At 36.1% G+C, this 24,122-nt stretch overlaps 2 protein-coding genes across 30 annotated transcripts in view; one reads left to right on the top strand and one right to left on the bottom strand.

Moving 5' to 3' along the window:
- LOC105484070 (endoplasmic reticulum aminopeptidase 1) overlaps positions 1–15,618 on the top strand; it is a 178,571-nt gene extending 162,953 nt beyond the window's left edge. For 4 of the 7 annotated variants that reach the window (XM_071098679.1, XM_071098680.1, XM_071098678.1 and 1 more), the window contains one exon: positions 1,502–3,534. In XM_071098679.1, the coding sequence (XP_070954780.1) occupies positions 1,502–1,657 (156 nt within the window). In that variant the 3' untranslated portion in view covers positions 1,658–3,534. The other 3 variants (XM_071098684.1, XM_071098682.1, XM_071098683.1) reach the window with 3 other exon arrangements.
- The window catches only part of LOC105484017 (calpastatin), a 110,615-nt gene continuing 91,439 nt past the window's right edge, over positions 4,947–24,122 (bottom strand). For 17 of the 23 annotated variants that reach the window (XM_011745274.2, XM_011745206.3, XM_071098688.1 and 14 more), the window contains 11 exons: positions 23,625–23,708; positions 20,903–20,953; positions 20,743–20,814; positions 16,016–16,114; positions 13,042–13,146; positions 12,229–12,321; positions 10,901–10,945; positions 10,391–10,483; positions 7,810–7,881; positions 6,300–6,358; positions 4,947–5,368 (listed from right to left, as the gene is read on the bottom strand). In XM_011745274.2, the coding sequence (XP_011743576.2) occupies positions 6,308–6,358; positions 7,810–7,881; positions 10,391–10,483; positions 10,901–10,945; positions 12,229–12,321; positions 13,042–13,146; positions 16,016–16,114; positions 20,743–20,814; positions 20,903–20,953; positions 23,625–23,708 (765 nt within the window). In that variant the 3' untranslated portion in view covers positions 4,947–5,368; positions 6,300–6,307. The remainder of the gene's footprint in view (positions 5,369–6,299; positions 6,359–7,809; positions 7,882–10,390; positions 10,484–10,900; positions 10,946–12,228; positions 12,322–13,041; positions 13,147–16,015; positions 16,115–20,742; positions 20,815–20,902; positions 20,954–23,624; positions 23,709–24,122) is intronic. The other 6 variants (XM_024793585.2, XM_071098685.1, XM_071098687.1 and 3 more) reach the window with 1 other exon arrangement.

The following is a 24,122-nucleotide window of genomic DNA, read 5'->3' on the forward strand; positions in this document are numbered from 1 at the left end:
TTATATAACTACATCCTTCACCACTGCTCTTAATTTTACAGATGAGGAGACTGGGTTCCATGGAAGTTAAATCATTTGCTCAAATCAAGTTAGTAGGATAAACCTGTTTTCCTATCCCTGTATTGTGCTACTTATTGCACAGAAATTGTTCTTAAAGAGCCAAGTCTGAATCAAATATTCAGTTGAGATGTTGCATTTCCAAGACAGGTGAAGACAGAAGAGATGATTTTTGGGTCAGGACAAGGGTAAGAGTAATGGTTAGCAGCTGGCTCCGCTGTTGTAGAAGGTCTGTTTTTAGTGGAGCTATCATAATGAGCTCCTTCAGGATTAATGATTTGAGCAATTAGTAAGATTATTGATGTGCTTTGACTGAATAGTGCTCAAAGTGATTTTTAATTGACTGTGAATTAATCTTGTGTTCTGAGCGTGTATGAAGCAGTAGGTTGAGCTACAACTTAAGGTAGACAGTGGAGAAGTATTTTCCAGGCTGCTACAGCAGGAGGCCATGCCTTCTGCTCATTGAAAAGTTGTACTGTATTGACATATAATTTTAAAACAACTCTGCATCATTTAAAATTGAAATCTTATCTTTCTAAAACCCATTCCTACTCCCCTCTTTATTCCCAAACTAATAATGTGGTATTATGACATGGATTTCTAAGGAATTGACTATCTGGAATCTATGCTGAATAAATAATACATCTTGGCCTACATTTGCTTCCTGGATACCAAATCAAAAATTGATGGATTAATGCTGTGAAAATTTATAGGAAAAGGGTAATAACCCTTTAAGGTGAAACAGAATTGCACAATGGCCAATCCTGTGGCAAAGCCAGCCTATCTGTCATGTGAGCTCAAGGCGTTAAGATACCCAGAAATGAAACAAGAGCAAAGATATTTTTCAGGAGATAGACAAGAGTTTCTTATCTCTTTAAAATCATGGGGAACTTTGAGACAACAATACATGAATTGTAGATTAGGTTAAAAAAATTTGGCAAGGTTTGGGTTTTACCACCGTAACTTGCTAAGAATCCCATTCCCCACAGTGTTTCTATAATAACATACAAGGCCAGGCCCATGGAGGAAGACGGCACTTATATGGTGGAAACTGTTTTGCTTGGCAAAGAAGAGATGGCACATTCTGCTTTTTAGATATCATGTTTTTAAAAAATGAAGTTTGCATCTGTGAGTATAGAACAGAATAACACATTAAATAGACACAATTAAACCTTAATTATAAAATGGTAAACAGTGAAGTCTTTTAAAGTCTGGCAGCTGGGAATAAACAAAAGAACTGCAGAGAAAAAACACAGAACTTGACATCATGAGGCATGAGCTCATTTCATACAGCTTATGTGTACATAATCCTATTCAGACAGCTGGGACTGCCTTCTATATAGAATTTTGACAAATGCTGGAATTTTGGCTTCAGTTTTAACTAAAGTTACATCTGGTTAATGTAATAAAATTAATTTTTTAAAACTCACTTTTTCCTCACAAGGTAAAAGGATTCTTCAGCTCTTTGAAAGAAAATGGTTCTCAGCTCCGTTGTGTCCAACAGACAATTGAAACCATTGAAGAAAACATCCGTTGGATGGATAAGAATTTTGATAAAATCAGAGTGTGGCTGCAAAGTGAAAAGTTTGAACTTCTGTAAAAATTCCTCCCTTGCCAGGTTCCTGTTATCTCTAATCACCAACATTTTGTTGAGTGTATTTTCAAACTAGAGATGGCTGTTTTGGCTCCAGCTGAAGATACTTTTTTCCCCTTCAACTTATTTTTTGACTGTCCCGGTGAAAAGATTGGCTGTTAGTTTTTCATGAGTGGGCTATTGCTATCATGTGTTTCATTCATCACAGGTGTGGCCCTGCAATGTAAACCCAAGTGTTGGGTTCCCTGCCACAGAGGAATGAAGTGCCTTATTCTTCTCATTTTATATTTTACGCTTAAGCCCCCCAGTGTCCAAAACCCTGTGCCCCACATTTGTCATTCATAAACTGTTTCATCAATTTCCTTGAAAGATTCTGAATAGTCGACTACTGAACAATGAATACCTGGATCCGAGACTAAGCCAGATGATGGCTGGGTTAAAGCTCTGGCTCTCCCCGCTGACCCCTCCAGACTCGCTGCCCACCCCTCTCTTCCTTGCTCCATGCCTAGGGGCTGACTTGTAAAGGCCAAGTCCTCAAGCTTCCTTGCCCTTTGGATGTTGGTCAGTGGGGAGCCAGAGAGCTGGAGCTGGGGTCGGAGGAGGTAGTAGGTGTTCTTCCCTGATTCCCTTACTGGATGCCTCGGGCTGGCATCCCCTGAGGGTCTTAGCTCCTGAGAGGGGACCCTCTTTTCCACACAGCCTTCTCCACCTCTGGATTTTGGTAACTGCTCCCTCCTCATCCCTTCAGGATTAGGGGCCTCAGTGGGAGCCTGGCTTTTACTAGTCCTGGCGGGACTTGTGGTTTCCACATAATGTGCTTGTACTTTTGCAAAAAGTCTTTTTATAGAACCCCCCTCAGATAATTCTGAGTGTCATCTATTTCCCTGACTGATACAGTATCTCTTCTGAAAAAGCAGAGTGCATTCAAGTCTGTAGGAAAACCCTTTTCTTAGGGAGGTGATTCTTTTCTCTCTCTGCTTCTTATTTGGCCTAGTTTACAATTTCTAAATAACTAGTTATTGGCTTTTACTGACAGTAAATTATTGCAGGGTCACCAATAAATGATAGTACATTGTGAAACAAAATATTTGCTCATATTAGCAAATAGGACATTCTTTGGCTGTGAAGTCTTTTGTGAAGACTTCACACACAGTTGCTTCAGCACACAGTTGCTGCTCAGGTTTTATGTATAGGTAATAGAAAGCACAGTTTACTAACATGGTAAACCAACAGAGTTCAAGTCGGATAATACCCTAAGAATTAGATTTTATTTCTTATTCTGAAAACTTGCTACACAGGGACTTATCTAACCCACAGTGTGCTGTGTTGCTGACTTGATTAAAGTTGCAGCGTGTTTTGTGCCGACTATAAGGTGCGGAAATCCTCACACCTGGCAAAGAATTCAAACTGAACTTTTTGAATATAAGGCAGAAATTTCAAGATACGGGAATATGATTGATATGAAAAATGTCAAAATGTGGTCCTCTAATACACGACAGAATAGAGTGACTTCTGGACATAAATCTCCAATTTATTAAACCATTCACCACAACAAATAGGTATAAAAGTGGAATTGGAATTTTTATACTTGTTTGTTGTAGTGAATGGTTTAATAAAAATAGAAATCACTGGTAATTTCCACCCTTTTAACGATTTCCCTTTTAAAAAAAATACACAACCAAGATTTTAATGTAAAATATTTTGCTTTAATTTTATTTTATGCCTTGATTAGTGAAACATGGAAATACTGATTTTCAGTTTTGGTCACCTGAGGAACCTACCTTCATTTGCTTTTGGAAAAGCCCATTTTCTAAACAGATACAATGTTGCCACAACAATGTGCAGAAAGCTTTTTGGTAATAAAAATTGTTCTTTGCCTCTAAGTGGGTATTTGCAATTATTTTCTCCTAACTAGATTGTAAAAAGGGCTGCTTTAGATCCTGTAGCTTACTCCAGTTATTAGTTATTAACAAACACCCAAGTTTTGAAGATATTTCTAATTAAAAAAGAAGGCATATTCAGAGTACCTTAAATAAATGTTTACTTTTATAGGCGTCTTTAAACTTCGGGATTTTGGTATGCCATTTAAAAATACTTCTAGATACGCATGGAAATTAGTAATACTGCAGCCATATCCTTGCAGACACATCTGTCAGTGTCAAAGGCTTCAAGATTTTTCTTAAAAAGAGAAAACAAAAAAGCAAACACCTCTACTGCCCAAATGGGAGGATTAGATACAGTTAGAAATCCCTCAGGAAAAGTGTTTTTTCTTTTCTTGTTGCTGCCTTAAAAATAGAATAATGACTATTTCTGATGGACAGAGACATAGCATTTTAAGCTGGTGGAGTGTGAAATCCCACAGGTATGTGCATGACTTTCAGAGAGTTATTTGGCGGGGAGGTTAACAAGATGTGGTGCCATTTACAGGCAGTGTTTTACTGTTTTTGCTTGCCCCGCTGCCACAAGTCAGCTAAGTCATAACAAAAGCTTCAAACTGATGCTAAGGAAGGCCATGCCCTTTGGAAACAAGAAATTCCCAATCTGTTTTATGTTATGTTCCTGACATCTTTTCCTGCATTCACTACCAGGAAATAAGGATGAAATTAAATATCAAAATTCTAATCGATGATATCAGTGCAATGTTCAGGAAATATTCATTCAGAAAGATCTGAGAAACCATTCAAAATGGTGGGACATCAGAACCTACTTACACTGCTGTGGGGGAAATGCAGATTTAAAATTATATATATATATATTTTTTTAAAGCAGAAGTTTCTTTTTGTATTTGGTAAACGCAGGTTCCACAAAGCCAGATGCTATACAGTGCAAAGACTAATGTGGCAATAGTTCTAAGGACAAGTTGCTGCTCAGGTTTCATGTATAGATAACAGAAAGCACAGTTTACTAACATGGTAAACCAACAGAGTTCAAGTCAGATTAATACCCTAAGGATTAGATTTTATTTGTTATGCTTGAAATTTGCTACACAAGGACTTATCTAACCTATATTTTGCTCTGTTGCTGACCTGATTCAAGTCTCAGTGTGTTCTGTGCTGACTGTAAGATGCACAAGTCCTCACACCTGGCAAAGAAGAGTTCAAGCTGAAAAGGGGTTTGGTGCTTCCTGGTTTGTCCAGGTTACCTGTTATTAATTTATTATTAGCAGCCCAAGAGGAGATATGTGCCCAATGTACAATATCTTATGTTTGACTTATAAACATTATCCCAAAGCAACATCAAATACAGTTCAAAAGCCCAAGAGGAAAGGGGGTAATAAGAAATCAGAACATTGAAAAATGTTTAAAGCATTGTTTTCCAAACACTAACAAAAAAATTAAGTGCAAACTAAAAATACAAATGAGATTTACAGGCACTGTGTGTAGAATGTGCAAAAATTCGCTTAGATTTTCTTTTGTTTTTTTGGTGTTGCTTTAAGAAACTTTATCAAATATATTTATTACAAATATAAAGCTTTCTTTCTCTCCCAATTGAAGGCAATTAAAAAAATTCAAAGTTTATCAATACCCAGTACAATAACACAGGTGAACCAGTCAAATTCATTTTCTTTCTGGAAAAGAAAAACAAACCAATATTTAGGATGTTCAAAGGCTCAACAAAAACCAGTCTAGAAATCACCCAGAACAATTGTTTTGTTGCCAAAGGCTTTTGTTCTTCAAAAGTCACCATCCACCAGCTGAAGATTTTATATGCAGATACCTTGAAAAATTCAAATAAAAAATGCAGTGAATCATTTAATATGTAATTTTCTTGTTACAGGCATAGTAAATACCACTTAGCAAAAGCATTGTATAACAGACAAGAAGGAATTTCCTATAAGTAAACATTAAAGTGGATTAATAGAATTTCTTTAATTTTGGGAAAAATGTTAGAACAGTTCTAACTAATAAAGCTCCTTTTTTTATAGGAAATACAGATAGATCATGGTGAGAGAGCTGAACTCGATTTAACCTATACTTGATTTCTTTTACGCTTTGGTCAGTAAGTGCTTGTATGCTTTTAAGGCTTACATTAAGCCTTCTCCTTTCTGAAGATTAAGATAAGGGCCCAGCTCTGAAGATCTCAGAAATTCCTTCATCTGTCCAATTTCTTCAGTAACCATAAATTAGAGTCAGACACAGTACTTTACTTTCCAAAATAATGACAAATAAAAATGGCCAATTTTTTCCTTTGCCCTTGTTCCCAAAACCCTGTAATTTCCACCCGACTCTAAAGGGTACTTCTCCCCACCCCACCACGTACTGGTATTTTGGGGAATACCAATATCTTCATGACATTTTGCTAAGTTGTAACATGCTAAATTTGCTTTGCCACAATAACCTGCAGTAATGAGCATTTGGATTTCAAACATTCAGCTAGCCTCAGATGGTCATTTTAAGTGCCTGGCCTAATATTTTAAAAAGCTTTTAATTACAAGATTAAGGTTTTTAAACATTTCAATAGCACAGTCATCCCATTTAGTGCTTTCGAAGAATGACCGATTACTCTGTAGAGCTTGCAGTATGCATTTCATGCCAACAGTGTAAAGTGAGCATGAATTACTCGAGGTGGACTTCACTTCTCTCCTCTGTAACACATGAACTGGCAGGAGGTACAGTTGTCTTCATTTACAAATAAACACCCAACTTACCAGATACTTTAACTTGTATTTCTTTCATCATCTTTTGGCTTGGAAGTTTCCTCTGTTGTCTAAAAGGGAAAGCAAAAACCATCCGTGAGCTCTTTCTTTTCTGTATTAAGTATGAGGAGACAGCCTTCTCAGAATTAGGGGACAAAAGGTGGCAGTCAGTGGGGAAAAATAAGATGGTCCTTTCAGTTTCTCTTCTTCATTTGGCCAAAACATTGTGAGTTCTTCCTCCTCAAGTTTATTAGCTAAAAATAACCTTAAGTGATCCTGATCCTCAATGTATCACTCTCAGCTTTATTGTTTTAAGGCTAGGGTAGGTTACAAAATATGCATAGATGTTCTTAAATGGCAATGTTTCATTCTATGGTGATCCTTCCTTTTCCTGTACATAGGGTCACGGTTGTCCAGCAAATCCACTCATCATATAGGGTTATTATGCTTTCTATTATTTGTTTCTATTATTTGTTAAAGGGCTGATTAAGTACTTCATATAACTGAAATTAAATAATAGGCAAATAAGTATTTAATCTGAGATATAATGGCATAATTGTCAATTATCAATGCTGTTTCCTATATCCCTTAAGGGAATCTACTACAGGAAGATTTTAATATATTTTTTAAAAGCTTTGGTGTAACTGGACTATTGTCTTTAAAGCTAGCCCTTTAACTCCTTATAGCCAGGGGATCATAGTAATAATCATTTAAATCATATGTTCTTGGAATTGGAAGGGACCTAGAAGTTGTCTAATCCAATTTTTATTTCTGATCACAGCTTGAGTAGTTTTAATCATAGGAAGTTTCCAACTTCCATGTTCTAAAATCTATATAAACCACATACTATGGTGGTATTTTAATTAGGGCAAGAAACACAGGCAAAACACAGGCAAATTGAGTTGTGTCAAGAACCTTCATTTAGAATTTTAAAGCACCAGTTACTTTAAAAAATATATGTATTTTTAATATATATAATATATAATATATATTTATATTATATTTACATTTATCTTATATTTATATATTATTATTTATATTTATATATCATTTTTTATATTATTTATATATTATTTTATTTTTAATTTTTATTTATTTATTTTTTTTAATTTATTTAAAAAATTTATTTTAAAAAATTTATTTAAAAAACAAAATTTTTATTTTATTTTAATATTTTAATAATAATATTTAAATTATTTTAAATAATTTAAAATAATAATATTTTAATATTTTAATATTACTTTTTATTAACTTTAATATTAATATTAAATATTATTAATATATACTTTAATATTAATATTACTTATGTTATAAATAATATATTATATATAATATAAATGTATAATACATATATACACACAAAAATTCAATTACTTTACCAAGGCATACTCTGGAATAGATAGTACTTTAAGAAATCTTTTATTCTAAATAGATTCCAGTAAGAAACTAAATGACTGAAGTGATAAACCCCACTCTATGTAACTGCTAAACTAATTTGTAGTGTATTTACTGCTCCATTTACCTTTGCTGAATCCTTTGCTTTACCTCCATTCTTAGGTGCCTTGGAGCTGGAAGCGGTCTTCTTGCGCTTATCCTAAAGCAAAGGAAATGTAATGAGTCTATGGCTATCATCAATCCATCTAGCAATTAACTAGGCTGCAGTTAAATTAATCCAGACTATTCTGAGATCTCCAATTTAATTAAATAATGGAAGACTTTGGGTGTTTTTTCATGATTTTTTGAACAATGGTGATTGTCAGAGAATTGTTTAAAGCAGGAGGGAAAAGAGGATAGAAATAAGGAGGGAAATGTGGGTGACGTCGATGCTCTGCCAATTCCCGTGATGCATGACTCACCCAGACCTTATTTTGCTAATCAAAACAGAGCTCGTCAATGAGATGTTAAATGTTGGCAAGGGTGTGGAGAAAAGGGAACCCTAGTACACCGCTGGTGGGGATGTAGATTGGTATGGCTATGATGGAAAACGGTATGGAGGTTCCTAAAGAAATTAAAAGTAGAACTACTATACGACCCAGCAATCCCTCTTCTGGGTATATACCCAAAGGAGATGAAATTACCCCCTTATAAAGATATCTGCACTCCCATATTCATTGCAGCATTACTCACAATAGCCAAGATATGGAACAACCTAGTTGTTGATGAATGGATAAAGAAAATGTCATGTATATATACATAATGGAATATTATTCAGCCTTAAAAAATGATATCCTGCCATTTGCCACAACATGGATGGACTTGGAAGACCTTATACTAGATGATATAAGCCAGACACAGAAAGAAAAGTGATTTTGCTTATACGTAGAATATAGATAAAATAAAAAGCTCAAAAATACAGAAAATAAAACATGGCAACCGTAGGGAACAAGAGGAGGAAATAGAGATATAGGTCAAAGGATACAAAATAGCAGATAAGCAGAATGAACAAATGTAGAGAGTTAATGTATAACACGAGGACTAAGGTTAATAAAATTGTATTAGGGATTTTTGTTAAATAAGTAGATTTTAGCTGCCTTTGTCACAAAAAAGTAATTGTGTGAGATGACATATATGTAAATCTGCTTCCCTACAGTAACCATTTTATTATTTCTATGCATCCCAAAATACCATGTTGTAAACCTCAAATATACACAATAAAATTTATTAAAAAAAAAAATAGAGCTTGTCTCTATCAGGACTGGCTTTTGTATGCCAAAAGAGCAAAAACAAAACCCTGTTTTCAGTGTTATGGAGGAGAAATGAACAATGGAAGCAATCAAGGAAAGCTGGAGCAGGTTACATATAAAAATAAAGTCCATTCACCAAAAAAGGCATTACTTACGAGTTACCAGGGGTGAGAGATAGAATGCTGAGGTGGTCTAAAAATTAAACTACCCAATATGGAAGCACTGACAATTCAGTGATCCAGAGCAGTGCCTTACAACAGCCAAAACAATAGCAACCTGAGATCTGCAGAATTAACTCTTCTGAAAATAAGGAGGTACTCATTTCACTTTTCCTTCTGTTTGATTTACAAGAGGGTGTAGCTTAAGGGAAAATGCCTCACACTTGTTGAATTACACAGTCGTTTCTCATTCACTGTTAATCACGTTTTGAGCACCTGCTAAGTACCAGGCATTTTGCTAATGAGGAGCACAAAGGTAAAAGACACATCACTACTGTATAGAATGCACAGCTCAGTGGTGTGATACACAAGCACAGACAGGTAACCAGAGAGCAAGGAGGGCATGGAAGAGAGGCCTCTAACTTTGGCCTGGGAAGGGAGAAGAAGACAGACAAGAAAGTCTTCCCTAAGGAGCTGACGCTTGAGCTGTGCCCTGAGGAATGAAGAGTCAACCAGTTGGGCTAAGCAGACAGAAAAGGGGAGGAAGCTCCAGAGAGCAAACGAGCATGAGAGCGCCTGCTGTAGTTAGGCCCTGCTCTCACTTTAAATGAACACAGACATAGCATTATTGTGGCACAACCATATAGTGTGGAGATATAAAAATGATGTCTATGGAAATAACAAAGTAGCAGTTAGGAAATAAGCAGTGTTTTATAAGTGCACTGTAAGTAAAATTATGTAAAACATACATATAGAAAAAAAGGAAATCCACAAAATAATACTGTTTTGGGGGCAGTGGAATTATAGGTATGTTTTCTTTTCTTCATTTTCAGGTTCTCTATGTCATCATTTGATTCATTCTACAGTTTAAAAATTATAAGGGCCAGGCACAGTGCTTCAAGCCTGTAACCCCAGCACTTTGAGGGGCAGAAGTTGGCAGATAACTTGAGCTCAAGAGCTCAAGACCAGCCTGGCAACATGGCGAAACCCCATCTCTACAAAAAAGTACAAAAATTAGCCGGGTGTGGTGGTGCACTCCTGTAGTCCCCGCTACTCAGGAAGCTAAGGTAGGAGGATTGCTTGATTGGAAGCAGAGATTGCAGTGAACTGAGATCACACCACTGCACTCCAGCCTGGGCTACAGAGTGAGACCCTGTTACAAGATAGATAGACAGATAGATAGATCAATCAATAAAACTTGTGTGTATGTACACATAAACACACACACATTTCAAAGAAAGTCTGTGAAAAAGCACAGTACCTTTGCTGTGTTCTGTGAGGTTTCTGCAGTGGAGGGACAGCTGTCCAGATCTCCTGAGAGAGCATCAATGGGGTCTTGGTCATCTGCAGATTTCTGAGATATGAGTAGAAATAACCATCAGTGAAGAAGCAGAAGGCAAAATGCAATATGGGGTATTTTCCCACCTCACTTACAAATAAAAGATGTTTCTATAAGAAAAAAACTTACTGACATTCTATACTAATAATAATGTAAAGGAGATAGAAAAACAAGAAAATCTTGATGGCTTTTTTTCCCTCTACTTTTTAATAAACGTTGCTTAGTATTCTCTGAGCCTCAGTTTTCTATCCTAAAGGGCTTTTGTGAAGACTAAATGAGAGATAAACAATGGTCACACACATTTATATGCATGCTCTGGCGAAGTACCAGGCACAGAGTAGGCATTCAATGTTTTAGTTTTCTAAAATGCCAAATAACCCTATGGCTAGAATAAAACAAAATTTAATGGAAATATATTCCTATGGTCTTTACCTTTGATTCCTCTGATTTCTTTGTAGGTGGCTTCACTGGTTTGTCCTTAAAAAGAAGGCAGACTATTGGTTAAGCATAGATATTTGTAAAGGTTTACTTAGGTTTAGGCAGTAGAGAATCTATTATCCAATGACTTGACTTGGATAAAATGGAGTGTAGACTTGCAATAACTAATAAACCTGGGTCCCCATAATTTCTTTAGCAGCTTTGCTTAATTACTATTCTTTATAATCATATCTATAGACTTGGGGAAAACATATGAAAGAGTCCTGGAAGTGAAAGAAACACTATTTGTGAACCTTCCGCCATCATGTATTGTCACTTATAATTCTACTTAAAGTGTTATAAAAAGTTACTTGTGTTTTTATATCTTATTTACTATAGTTTATTACACTTAGAAAGTCATCAGGGATTTTTCCCAGTTTCAAAGGCAAGGACCTTAAATAAGAAATTTCCCAAAGAATGGAAGCAGGGTGAGTTGGTACTATCAAAGTGGGAAGGGCTCTCGCAGGATGTGGCATTGCTATCTTGTGGAATACTGAATGCAAGCAAGGAGAATTGGTTCCTGTAATAGGAGACCCTGAAGCTGACAGTGCTATTTAAACCAGGAATCATCTCACCAAAATGAATCAGTACAGAAAGAGAAGGGTGTAATTTGGACTTCCTTGTTTTCTGTTTGATGAACAGGCATGGAAAGGGTTATTTATCATCTAATTGACTCAAAAGTTAGAAACCAAATAGGAAAGAGGTGGGGGACAGGCCTGGTTGACCTACGAAAGACTGGTTTCTATCATGTGGGAGACAAAAGGTCAGGGACTTTTTGGCAGAGAAACAGGATTTGTGACTGGGAATATTGCTTTGCCTGTCTTCACTTGCAATAGTGCTGATGGTGATGTAGAAGAAGATAGGGAGACCCCAGTTCTTGGAGCTGCCTTATTAATTTGCCCTATTAATTATCCCAACACCAGCTCCTTTTCTACTGTCCTTAAACAGAGATTGCTTCCTTTGAAATCCTATCACCTTAGTGATTTTTATAGCCTTTTCTTGAAAGAGAGAATCACATTTCTTGGATTACTCTTAAGCATCAGTGACTGACTGAACACTATTCAACCCTGTTTATACCACAGAGCCTAGCATATGCATATACAATGATATTGGCTCAAATAAATATTTACCTGCTGGTCAGCTTTGGTGACACATTAAAAGCAGTCAGTCATGATATGTCTTTATGCTATTGTAAAAGAGTACAGCTACTATTTATTTCAAGGAGGTTTGAATTTAAAAATCTTTGTAGCATAAATCCGATCTAGCAATTTGCCTCAGTTTACCTGTCCATTATCATCCAGGAGATGTCTGTATTCAGGTGGGATAGTGTCATCTCTTTCTCCAAGCTTGTCTCTATGTTCAGCTTTTGCTTTTTCCTATATAAACAGTGAGCAGATAGAATTAATATTCATTTCCTCTTTCACTTAGAAAATACATTGTCAAATGTAGCATTCAGCATTTGTTGTACTTTTATGAGGCAAAACATATGGTCTGTTTTTATTATTTAAGCAACAGAACAACACAGATGACTTCAACAGACTGCTAGTTGGCTAAAATATATAATCCCATATGCTTCTGTATGTCAATTCATATCTGTGAATTTTCTAGCTATATTTTAAATGGAAATAAATGATTAAATAATTATCCTCAGAAACCATGTTAGGAGATTAGAACCCAAAGGTATAAAATATCTTTTTCTTTTTTTCTGTATGGTTTCACTTTTCTAATAAAAAAAATCAGGCCACTATACCCTGCCATTTAGAGAGGTCATATTTACAACTTTGCCTATTTATAAGCGACTCTGAAGGACGACAGCTAATTTGAATGGATGTGCTGACTGCTTGTGTTGCATGGGAGGAAGCCATGCATACGCCACACCTACCTCCCAGAATCTCCTCAGGGAGGCTCCGCTGGTGTCTTTGTCACAGATTCAGTGACCTTCCCCTCCAGTGGAGTACAGATTGATTTTTCTACTTCATTATAATTTCATGTTTAAAATATAGGTTAAATTCACATCAATATTCCTACGACAATGACAGAGTCAAGACCCAAGGATTAAAATTTCACTTATTAGTGAATTTTTTTTTTTTTTTTACCTTTACTTTATCCTCCATTGGTTTGTTCTCATCTGGGTCAGGCTGCCTTTGTCCTAGACTATCGGAGAGTTTATCCAAGGCATCATCGAGGTCTTTGTCACTCTGCTAAAAAAGTAAATAATGCCGAATTAGTCACTCATTAGCCAAACTGTATCAGAGGCAAATTAGCCCAGGAACTCCATCTTTTCAGGAGGGAACCTGTTTCCTTGGAAGAAAAAGACATCTGGGGCTGGGGCTGGGGCTGGGGCAGGGGAGTAGACAGGGTCAGAGAAGAGAAGGCTAGGAATGGAAGATCAGGAGAAGAGCGGCAGCATCTGTCAACCTCTGGGGTTGGAGGGCCAGCGCCTTCCACCCACCCCGCCCATGTCTTGGTGAAGATCCCCAGGTTAAGAAGGTCTTAGTGGAAGCCTCAGGATCCATATCCAGTGGGTGACCTGGAGGTCACATAAAGGGTCCAAAAGCAAATGAACCAACCATGTGTGTCTTTCATTTAGAAATTAAACACCATTAGAAAACGATATGGAAACAAATATCCACTAATGTTGTCAGATGGTTAGGAAGCAGGATTCTGCAACTATAGAGGGTGAGCGTTTCTTTGGTTCCGTGGGTCCTCTCTAAGACTCTTAAGATCTTGAGGGGTGCATTTCATAAAGTGCAGCATGACCCGCAGTTTGTGGGAAGCCATGGAGCTCGGCACTGCCATCCTAATACCTCCTAGGACGCAAAACCCCAGAGACAATCTGGGGTCAGGAGAGTGGAAGGGGCTTCTCTGCCACACTGGTATGAGTGGCCTGAAAGACTTCAGAGAATTTCTGAACTGGTGGGGAAACCTCTCTTTTCATCTTTAGGAAGCTCATGGAAGCTAAATTGCAGAAATGGGAGGTGGTATTCTACACGAAAAAAATTATGGAACAACAATGTCACTGTAACTAAGATAGCTTAATTCCTCTAACATTTATTTACTGTATGATTCAGGCAGCTTATTTAACCTCTTTCGGCCTCAGCTTCCTTGGCCATAAAATGTGAATAACAGTAGTACCTATACTCCTAAGTTGCTGAGAAAAGTAAATGATTGAAAAGGCATTTAAAACAGTACTAGTTGTATGTTAGGACCCAACAAATGGTAAATTATTATTAGTATTATTATAGCAAAATCCTAAGTTTTGTTTCAAAATATTTTTCAACACATTGCATTCAAAATTCCACCTCTAAATGAATTCAATTAAAATGTGTTTAATATCTACATTGTATAAGATACCATGCTGAACTCTGTCCAATACTGTATAGAACTTTCCAGTTGATTTTCAAAGTGTTTTCACATACACTATCCAGTTTTATTTGATGCCCACAATGGTTCTCAGTGAACTAAGCAGGCTTTTTGGAGGTAAAAAGCTCAGGGAAGCTAAGTCAGTTGTTTGAAAACAAATTGTTAAAAAGTGAATAGAACCCAGGTCTTGGGACTGATAAAGGTTTTCCCTGTCATGGCTTAGTCACATCCATGATCTTCTATTTTCTTTGAAGCAGTTTTTCCTGTTGGAGTGATTTTATTACACAGATCTTTGAAAGCATGTCTTCAGATGCTTTCAGTGTATCTAACACTGCTAATAACAATCTAATAATCTCAGCAAAGAAAGCTCCCGTGAATCATCATGGCTTGACTCTTTGATTTCCCAATTTTTTATCTAAATAAAGCTTTATACCTTGTTTTAGTGACATCTTCAAATAAAATGTTAACTAAAAACAAGACTCTCTGATGGGAAATGTGATCAGAGAAGTGTCACTGGAAAACCTACTTCTTAAAGGCAAAAAAGTTTCTGATTGCAAATGTTTACTGATAGCCTCCATCAGGGCAGAATCTCTGGCCTGAATATTAAGAACTGAAGTGTAAATGGCAGCCTAGGCTATTAATGGTTCTTCCTTTCTGTTGCATGGGGACTTTTTTCATTGTGGGTGTGTTTACACACACATGCACACACACACACATACACACACACGGGGCATTTTACTGGTTTTAAGTGCTTTATTATAATCCAGGATTATAGCTGCTAATGGTAGAGCTGCCTGGGGCCAGGTCTGGGCTTTGTCATTTGTGCCTCTGGATATTTTCAGATGATCCTGAAGCTGACCCAACAGGATGAAAATCCATCAGAATCTCAGACTGCAGCACTAAATATGCTTTGATGCTACATCAAAAGGAATGGAAGCATAGCTGACTTCACTAAAGTTACTTCATCTCCATCTAGCAAATGAGGCACTGTTCTCAAGCAAAGGAGATGGGGATCTGGTTTAGGGCAATCCCTTTATAATTTGATGTTCTGTGGTCTCCTCGGTAATGTATAATTTGGTATTGCACAGGTGATTAGTCAAGGAAGTCTGGAAAAGCTTTGGTCCCACAGCCTTGCCTCACAGCATGTAAATAATTAAAACAATATTGATGCTGAGGTTCTTCTACAGCTGGTATGAAACTGACAAATTTTTACTGGTGTGAATTGGGAAGAAAACAATGCTATTCTATGACATGTTGTAAAATGTTGGTAAAATATTTGTAGAAGCTCAAACAAAACAATTCCATAAAATACACTTGAGGTTAAATAATGGGTAGTAAATTATAGAATGTATAAGAAAAAATAGGAGAAAATCAATTATCAGGAAAGCTAAAGAACTTTTCAAATCTAGTAATTCGAATATAGACACAATGCACTTTATTGTACTTTCAATTCTTATAAAGCGACGATATTAAGGTCCTTGACTATGTGTACAATGTTTTCACATATATTGTTTCATTTAATAATATCAAAGTTAATCTCTGCCATCTCCCTAAATCATCAGTCTCGGCTCTTCTGAACTAGAAGGTGCCTGATCTTCCTAATAATTCTGCCTGTTTTCATTTGCTTTAAACAGGTGCCCTATTTTCTTTCTAGTTGTGGCTGCACAAAAAGAAATATTTATCTCCCAAACAAGATGTGCTGCTTACCGAAGTATCACGGGGTGGGGCTCCAGTGTGGGTGGTTGAAGCTGGGGTTTGGGAAACCACTTCAGAGATGGCAGCAGCAAGTTTAGCATCTTCAAATTTCTTTTATGGAAAAAAATTTTATGAGTGACATGTTGTATATAAAATTATGACCACAATGCCATCACTTAACTATAACTCTTAAAGATAGCTTAATGACTGTTTATTCTCTTGATCCAAATAGACTCATAACATATAATTTTAGAAGAAATTTAAACTCTTCTCTATTGTATTATTTTATACAATTTCCTATTTCTATTTCCTTCTCATATTGATTATTCTAAATACTATGCAATAATATAATAACTTAGAGTTCCATGGTTTGTTTACACATCTCCTGTTGTACATTTAGATTATTCAAAGTTTTTAGCTCTTTTAAAATTGCTCTGAGTAAGTTCTAGTGAGTAAGTTATGGTGCTGGCTATATTTTGCCAAACTGCCCTCTCAGATGTTGCTAGGAATTCATACTGCGAAAAGTGATGAATACGCATGCCTGCTTTCCTATGGCCTTGCTTGCCAGAATTTGACTTTTATGACGTATTTTTATTTCTGATAATCAGTGTAAAATGATATACTACTATTGCTTGTATATTGTGGTATATGGTGTCAGGTTTCAGGGTTTTTTTTTCAATGTTAAATATTATCCTAGCAACTTTCTGAAATAATTTTTGTTTAAAAAATATTGAATATTTGCTTCATTTCAAATACTCCCTTTTGACAGAAACCTTAGGTATAACTGTTGATGAAAAACCAGAAAAAAGTCCAGAACTCTTTGGTGACTCCAACTATGGATAGCTTATTTTGAAAAAAGAGAATTGTAAATTTTACCGAAAGATGGAGAAAAGCACATTACAACGATACCAACATTCAGAAATTTATTGCAGCATGTTATTATTGGAGATCATTTCAACTAATTTAGATAACTATAAGATACTTATTGTCCATTTATACCCTGTAAAGCAGTTTTAGAATGTAATATTTTAGGTAATCTAAAATGTACTAAATTCATTTTCAGTTATGAGAAATCTTTGCTTATATGACAAATGAAAAGAATAACAAGTTGTCAAATGAAAAGAATGACATATTGAAACATTTGTATTGTCTCTTCTTAATCTATCTGATTGACTTATTATTTAAGCCTTTTAATACTAAGTATGAAACAACCTATGGTCTGGAAATTTGTTTTGCAAAGCTATATGTACATGTTATTTAGTTCATCTAACACTACACAAAAGCATAAGATGATTTTTCACTCTTTTTAAAAATACTAAATCATATATGTCCATTTCTCAATTTTTCCAATGATTATGCTTTGATCAACATTATTGTATTTTCTATTTATTATTACTGTATAACATATGCTAGTGTTTAGTTGGATTAATCTTAACTAAAAGTATTGAAAAACGCTTTTCAGTATTTTTTTCAAATTTTATACATTTATTTTTCAAATATATCATTGAATAATTTTATTGAGTTATAAAAAGTATCTTATTGCTATTTAATAAAAAATTAACATAAAAATGACTTGAATTGTCATCATTCTTTTTAAGATATTTAGTTAAACTGACAATGTATGGCCTACAATTTTTTTGTGTCCTTATTTTTCTGATCATTTCTCCTTTTGTAGTTTACGTAAGTCTGATCTCATATTAATTACATTTTCTCATCTGTTGTTACTAATAAACATGGCATAATGTTACTTACAAATGTATTATCTACAAGTAGTGCTATCCACAAATATATTCAAATGTTCCCTTTTAATGTTTGTCATTTCTTTTTCTTGTGTTGTTAATGATTCTTCCATGCGATAATAAGCAGAAATGACAATAAACTTTTCATAGTTTCTGCTTTTAAGGAAAATGCCTCCATGATATTGAATATTTGATTCTGAAAACTAAAGACTCTTTAACACGTTAGGGGATTGCCTACTTTTTAAAACGTTTTTATTTATAATATGAGTATATGTAAAATTTTAAATAGATCTTTTACATGGACATAAATAATTGTTTCTATTTGATATACCACTACAATACATTGACAATTTTTCCAATAATCAATCAATACTTATAATGGCAAATAATTTCTTAACTGTTTGTTATATTCTATGTATGTTGTATGTAATTTTTACATCTACATGTTTAAGTAACTTTAGCTGATACAGTTATATTCGTCACATTTTAAGATTAGCACCATAATTACTCATAGAAGCAATTAGGTGACCCCATCTTTTTCATGACATATTTATCCACATAAGAACTGAGTGTTCAACAGCTGCAGGAGTCATCTTTAAACCTTCAGTAGAAGGAGAGTTTGAAAACCAATGCAATATTTTCTTCAGTCTTTTTTTTTTAGGTTTTGTGAATTATGCAGTTTTATATTTTTGCTTAATCTTAGAAAATTGTTGTACATAGTGTTTCCTAATAATTTAGTTGTACTCTTGTACTGATTATTGTATTTTCTCACATTTATGTTACATTTTATTAGTAAGATTATTTTCTCTATTATATTTACCAGTGTTTTGTAAAATGTTAAAAATTCATAAAAACCAACTGACTATTGGCATTAAACTAGCAATAATTTAGTTGATCTCATACATTATTATATTACTCTGTTAAAATTTAACTGTATTTTTCATAAGGTTTTTTTCCTTTTGCATTTGCTAGTATTTTATAAAGTATTTGTTATTTCAAAAGAAACAACTATTGGCCAGTTAACTTTCATGCTGCTAGTTTCATTTCCTGGTATGCTTATTGCTACTTTGTTTTGGGTGGTTACCTTATTAAAACTTTTAGAAATTTCAGTTGAAAATTCAATAAGCATTTGGTTTATCAGGTTTCTCTTTTTCTCTATCTCTATTATTGATGAAGGTATTTTATGACAATGTGTCACAGGAAAACTGCTTTGACTGCTTCTCAAAGATTTTTACTTGTAATATCTTTGATGTTTTAAAATAGTCTATTATCAATGTGATCTCAGTATTATTAGGGGAATAGTTTTAAGTGTTTCTTTTTACATAGCATTTCTGTTCTGTTTTATTATTCTCAAAGAGCATGGAGCTACTTTTTTATAGATGAACATTAATTATGAGCCATATGTGATACTTTTCCCCCAAAGTTCTTGAAACTTTCCCTTAAATAACTTTCTATTTTGATTATTTGGTTCTCATGATGATTAGTTATTTCCACTTTATTAACTATATTGTTGACACTAATGTTTCCTTTGCTAATTTTCTAAGATTTTTTTTTTTTCATGGTTGTTTCATCTCACCATTTCACGGCCATATATCTTTGAGGGGGGCATATAAATTCATTGTTACTTTTTCCAAATCTTTGAATTTCTAAAAGAAAAAACACCCCTAACTATTGTAATAATAATAATAATGATAGGAGGAGGAAGGGAATTGAGATCTTGTTCCCCACTATTTGTTCATCTGTTCTGCATCAGTGTAATGCTATGACTCCACATTCCTGGGGTACTCCTCACATTGTATTCTTCATCATGTCTTACAGTTTCTAAATCAAGGCTGGAGTGCTTTGCTGTGATGTGGTCTGTATGGAAGAGGATGAGAGGAAGGTCACAGGATGAGGTGACTGAGCAGCATGATGCTTTTACAGGGGTACGGAGAAGAACAAGCTCTGGTTAGCAAGCTCTTCTTTGAGGGGCTTTATTGCTTCATTCAGCAAAAGCAACAACTTCAGGCAATTCCAAAGAATCATTATTTCTTCTAGTTGTCATTCTGTCTATTCTCCAACTGATATAAATATATTTTCCATGCCACTGTCATAGAAACTGTTATAATCCCTTTTCTAACTGACTGCTAATAATACATTCAGTGGTTTAAAAACTGAGTTCCCAATAAATAGGTAAACTAGACTCCATAAGAAAAGGTTCTGCAGTTATTAAGTTTGGGAACTCTAACAGACTCACTATATATTTGCATATAAAAAGCCATGAAAATCCTACAGTAGAGAAACCTGCTTAACAGTACCCAATATTGTCCAAACTTTTCGAGTAACAGAGTTCCCTTTAAGGGACTCTATAATCCACACAGAGCCAAGTTCCCTTAGGAGGCAATTTGGGAAATGGTAAATTGTAGAAATATCAATTGGTAAAGTTGTCTGAGGAGTAATTTTGGATAAACTTACATTTAAATTCTCTTTTCATAGGGGTACTGGTACTTGATATTAGTTACACTACTAAAAGCATCCACTGTGTTGGGACAATATTTCATGGTGCAACACATTTTGAATGGCTACAGTGGGTTGAGGGCCACTAATTTTATGATTGTTCCTCAGTCCCCCAGTCAGATTCTAAGTCACCAGTTTCCATTTATTTCTGCCACTCTAAAACTAAAGAAATAGGCCAGGCGCAGTGGCTCATGCCTGTAATCCAAGCACTTTGGGGGGCCAAGGTGGGTGGATCATGAGGTTAGGAGATCGAGACCAGCCTGGCCAACATGGTGAAACTCCATCTCTACTAAAAACAGAAAAATTAGCTGGGCATGGTGGCGCACGCCTGTAGTCCTAGCTACTCAGGAGGCTGAGGCAGGACAATCGCTTGAACCTGGGAGGTGGAGGTTGCAGTGACCGGAGATTGCGCCACTGCACACTCCAGCCTGGATGACAGAGCAAAACTCTGTCTCAAAGAAAAAAAAAAAACTAAAGAAATAAAACCAAGACTTTTGGACTTACAAGAGATGAAGCATTTTGTGGACCAGAGAAGTCCTCAGACAAAGCATCCAGAAGGAAGTCTTCACTCATGGGCTGTAAGGACCAGGAAATGTATCAACAAACACCATTGCAATCAGGGCCAAAAGGAAAAGATATCCTTAGAGAAAACTGGTTTGCTTACTGGAAGCTGTTCCTTAGACTCTTTCGGCAGGAGTGGCTTTCCATCTTTATCCTATCCGGGGGGAAAAAACATGGCATGAAATCATTTTACATTTTATCCAAGTTATGAAACCTTGCAAAAATTACAAAAGGCCTGCCTACAGGCTATACTTGCTGTCGTACATTTTAAATTAGATCCATCATGTCAGGAAATAGATTCTCTCACCAGAGAATAAGCTCTAATTAGTTCATGTCAACAAACAGCTCACAAGCACCAGGCATTCCCGAGTCACGGGGGCTGCACAGTGGACGAGGTATGGCTTGTGACCTCAGAAGCCCAGAGACTATCACAGGAGGAAAAGGTGCAAGTCAGCATAGTGTGGTATGTGGTGCTGTGATTGGGGTTTGCAGGACAGTGCGGGACAAGTCCTTTACCTACATGGGGGTGGGCTGGTTAACCTTGTAAGCCACACATCTAACTCATAGGCAAGGACTACATGCCAAGGCCTGACCTAAGCATTGGCAATACAACAGAAAATCGCAAAGACAAAGGTCTTGCCCTCAGGGAGTTTAACCTGTCGGTGAAACGCTCTGCAACTTATGGTTCAGATTATGTCAAGCTGTAAACGACTCCAGGTGCCACACTTGAATAATAGGACAAAATGAAGAAAGCATGTGGGCTCTTTAGTAAAAGAAGATCTATATACTAATAGGAAATTCCATTTATCCACCTACACAAAAATAAGTAAATACAAAGATATACATATATATTTCCCCTGAGAAACTGGTTAAGGTTGGTTTTTGTTTCATTGAAAATGTGAAGTGCAATGGTTTAGAGGTACAAGCTGAGTATTCCTAATCTGAAAATCTGAAAACAATTTAAATGCTCCAAAATTTGAAACTTTTGGAGTGCTGACCTGACAACTCAAAGGAAATGCTCACGGGGGCATTTTGGATTTTCAGATTAGGGCTCCTCAACAGATATAAGGCAAATATTCAAAAATCCAGAATTGTCTGAAATCTGAAACAGTTCTGTCCCCAGGCATGTCAGATGAGGGATATTCAACTTGTATCACCTGCTTCCCTCATGACTGACTTGCGCCTTCTGACCATTCTTCAGGTACAGGGGAAAGCTGAACCTGTGCTTGTTCTCCACCATCTCTTAGCTGTAAAGGTAGAAAATTTTCTAAGTGATGCCTGGGACTCTGGGGGCACTTTTGCTCCCTACTCAAACTTAAATCGATTTTCCATCACTGCATCATTCTGTGTCTGGAAGGGGAGGTTGTGTCCTGCCCTTGGGGAGCTGAATCTCACTGAAGAGACCTGATGGGAGCATAGCTGGTGAATACCAACATAGGATTTAAATGAGATGAAGCTATTGCCTGAAAATATTAATAGGTAATTACTACTGTGTGAGGTAAGTCAGAAGAAGATGAAATGACTACAGAATAAAGTGATCAGGGACAGTGAATCAACTGCTTCCTTAAACACTACTACTAAATTCAGTAAGGGGAGACAGCAAATCACCAACCAATCACCTATCATGAAGAGAATTTACCTGCACTTGACCAGCCGCTACTGAATGGGCACTCAGTGGAGACAGAACGTGTGGCCCTTAGCACGCTCTCTAGGAACTTTGCAAAGCAACGTACAAATGAGCCCAAATTAACAGAAACACTGTGGCTGCAACTGAATTGTAAAACACAAGAAGCAAATATAAGGTATCCAGAATAATAAACTTTCAATCATGGAGAGCTCAGTCTAGTTCCTGTGTCTGCTAAATAAATGGGCTAGTGCACAAGGATGAGTGAGAAGCAAGAATTTGATATTCTAGAATTGTTAATGAAGTTTAGTTGAATACTCTTTTAAATCTTGGCCTGCTACGAAGATGACTGACATTTCTTAAACTGTCCGTGAATCTGCCTCATTTAAGTGACTGCACTTAAACCACAAGACTCATAATGGGGTCTCCTCCTTTGTTCTCTATAATCTGTACTTTCAAAATAGAGGAAATGGGGCAACTTAACACTATACTCAATGTTAGATAGGTTCTCTTATTTTTCCAACTTACATCTGAAAGTTGCTAATTTTTTTTTATATAAGATAATAGTTCCTTATTTTAGTTTTTTTCATTTCTTCTTTTGAGTCAGGGTCTCGCTCTGTCATCCTGGCTGGAGTGTAGTGGTACGATTATGGCTCACTGCAGCCTCTACCTCCTGGGCTCAAGTGATCCTCCCACTTTAGCCTCCCAAGTACCTGGGACTACAGGCACTTGCCACGATGTCTGACTAATTTTTTTGATTTTTTTGTACAGACTGGGTCTCATTATGTTGCCCAGGCTAGTCTTGAACTCCCGGGCTCAAGAGATGCTCCTGCCTTGGCCTCCCAAAGTGCTGGGATTATAGGCATGAGCCACCATGCCCGGCCTATTCCTCATTTTAGTTCTCCTATCTACATAAGGTTTTTTAATATTTCTGGTATTATAACAAGCTGTGGGTTAGAAAGGAAAACATTAGGCAACCTAGACATTAGATTTCTTTCACTTGAGGATCAAGTCTCATTAGGAATATTTTAGCTTTGTATCTGGTGTTCTAACACTATTAGGAGTAGACTAATACTATTTGGTGTTTGAAATACAAAGAAATAACATCTTTATATTCCAGGTCTGTTCCCAAGTCTCTGTGTTCCGTGTATGAATTCAGTATGAATTAAAATAAAATAGAAAAAGACTCCAGCCTGTTTACCTTGACTTCTTCTAATCTATAGTCAGGGGGAATTGTTTCTTCTTTTTCACCAAGTTTTTCACGGTCTTCTTCTTTGGCCTTCTCCTGAATAAAAATTATACCATTTTCATTGTTAGTATGTTTTTTCTCCCCATAAAATTAATGCTGAGTGACTAGATTTGAGGTAAACAAATTTGTCATTAGGTTAGGAAGTACATATGGCCATATGCTTAGTGTTCCTACAGCAACTTAATCTGGCAGGTTCAGGCACCAGCAGAAAGCCTGCTGGGCTGCAAGGCAGCTGTGAGGAGCAGCAGGCATCTGCTGCTTCCTTCCCAAGTCCCAGCAATGTCAATGCAGGTGGGCAAAGATGAGACTCAGGCCTCTGGTCTGTGCATGTCGTCCATCCATGGTGGGGGTTCAACAATGTGGCTTATTCAGGTTTAGCTTATTAAACAGGATATGTGCAATAATAGAAAAAGCCAGCTGGTCACGTTTTACGGGAAATATAAAAAACAA

The sequence above is a fragment of the Macaca nemestrina genome, chromosome 6, assembly GCF_043159975.1.
Source record: "Macaca nemestrina isolate mMacNem1 chromosome 6, mMacNem.hap1, whole genome shotgun sequence".
Lineage (NCBI taxonomy): Eukaryota > Metazoa > Chordata > Mammalia > Primates > Cercopithecidae > Macaca > Macaca nemestrina.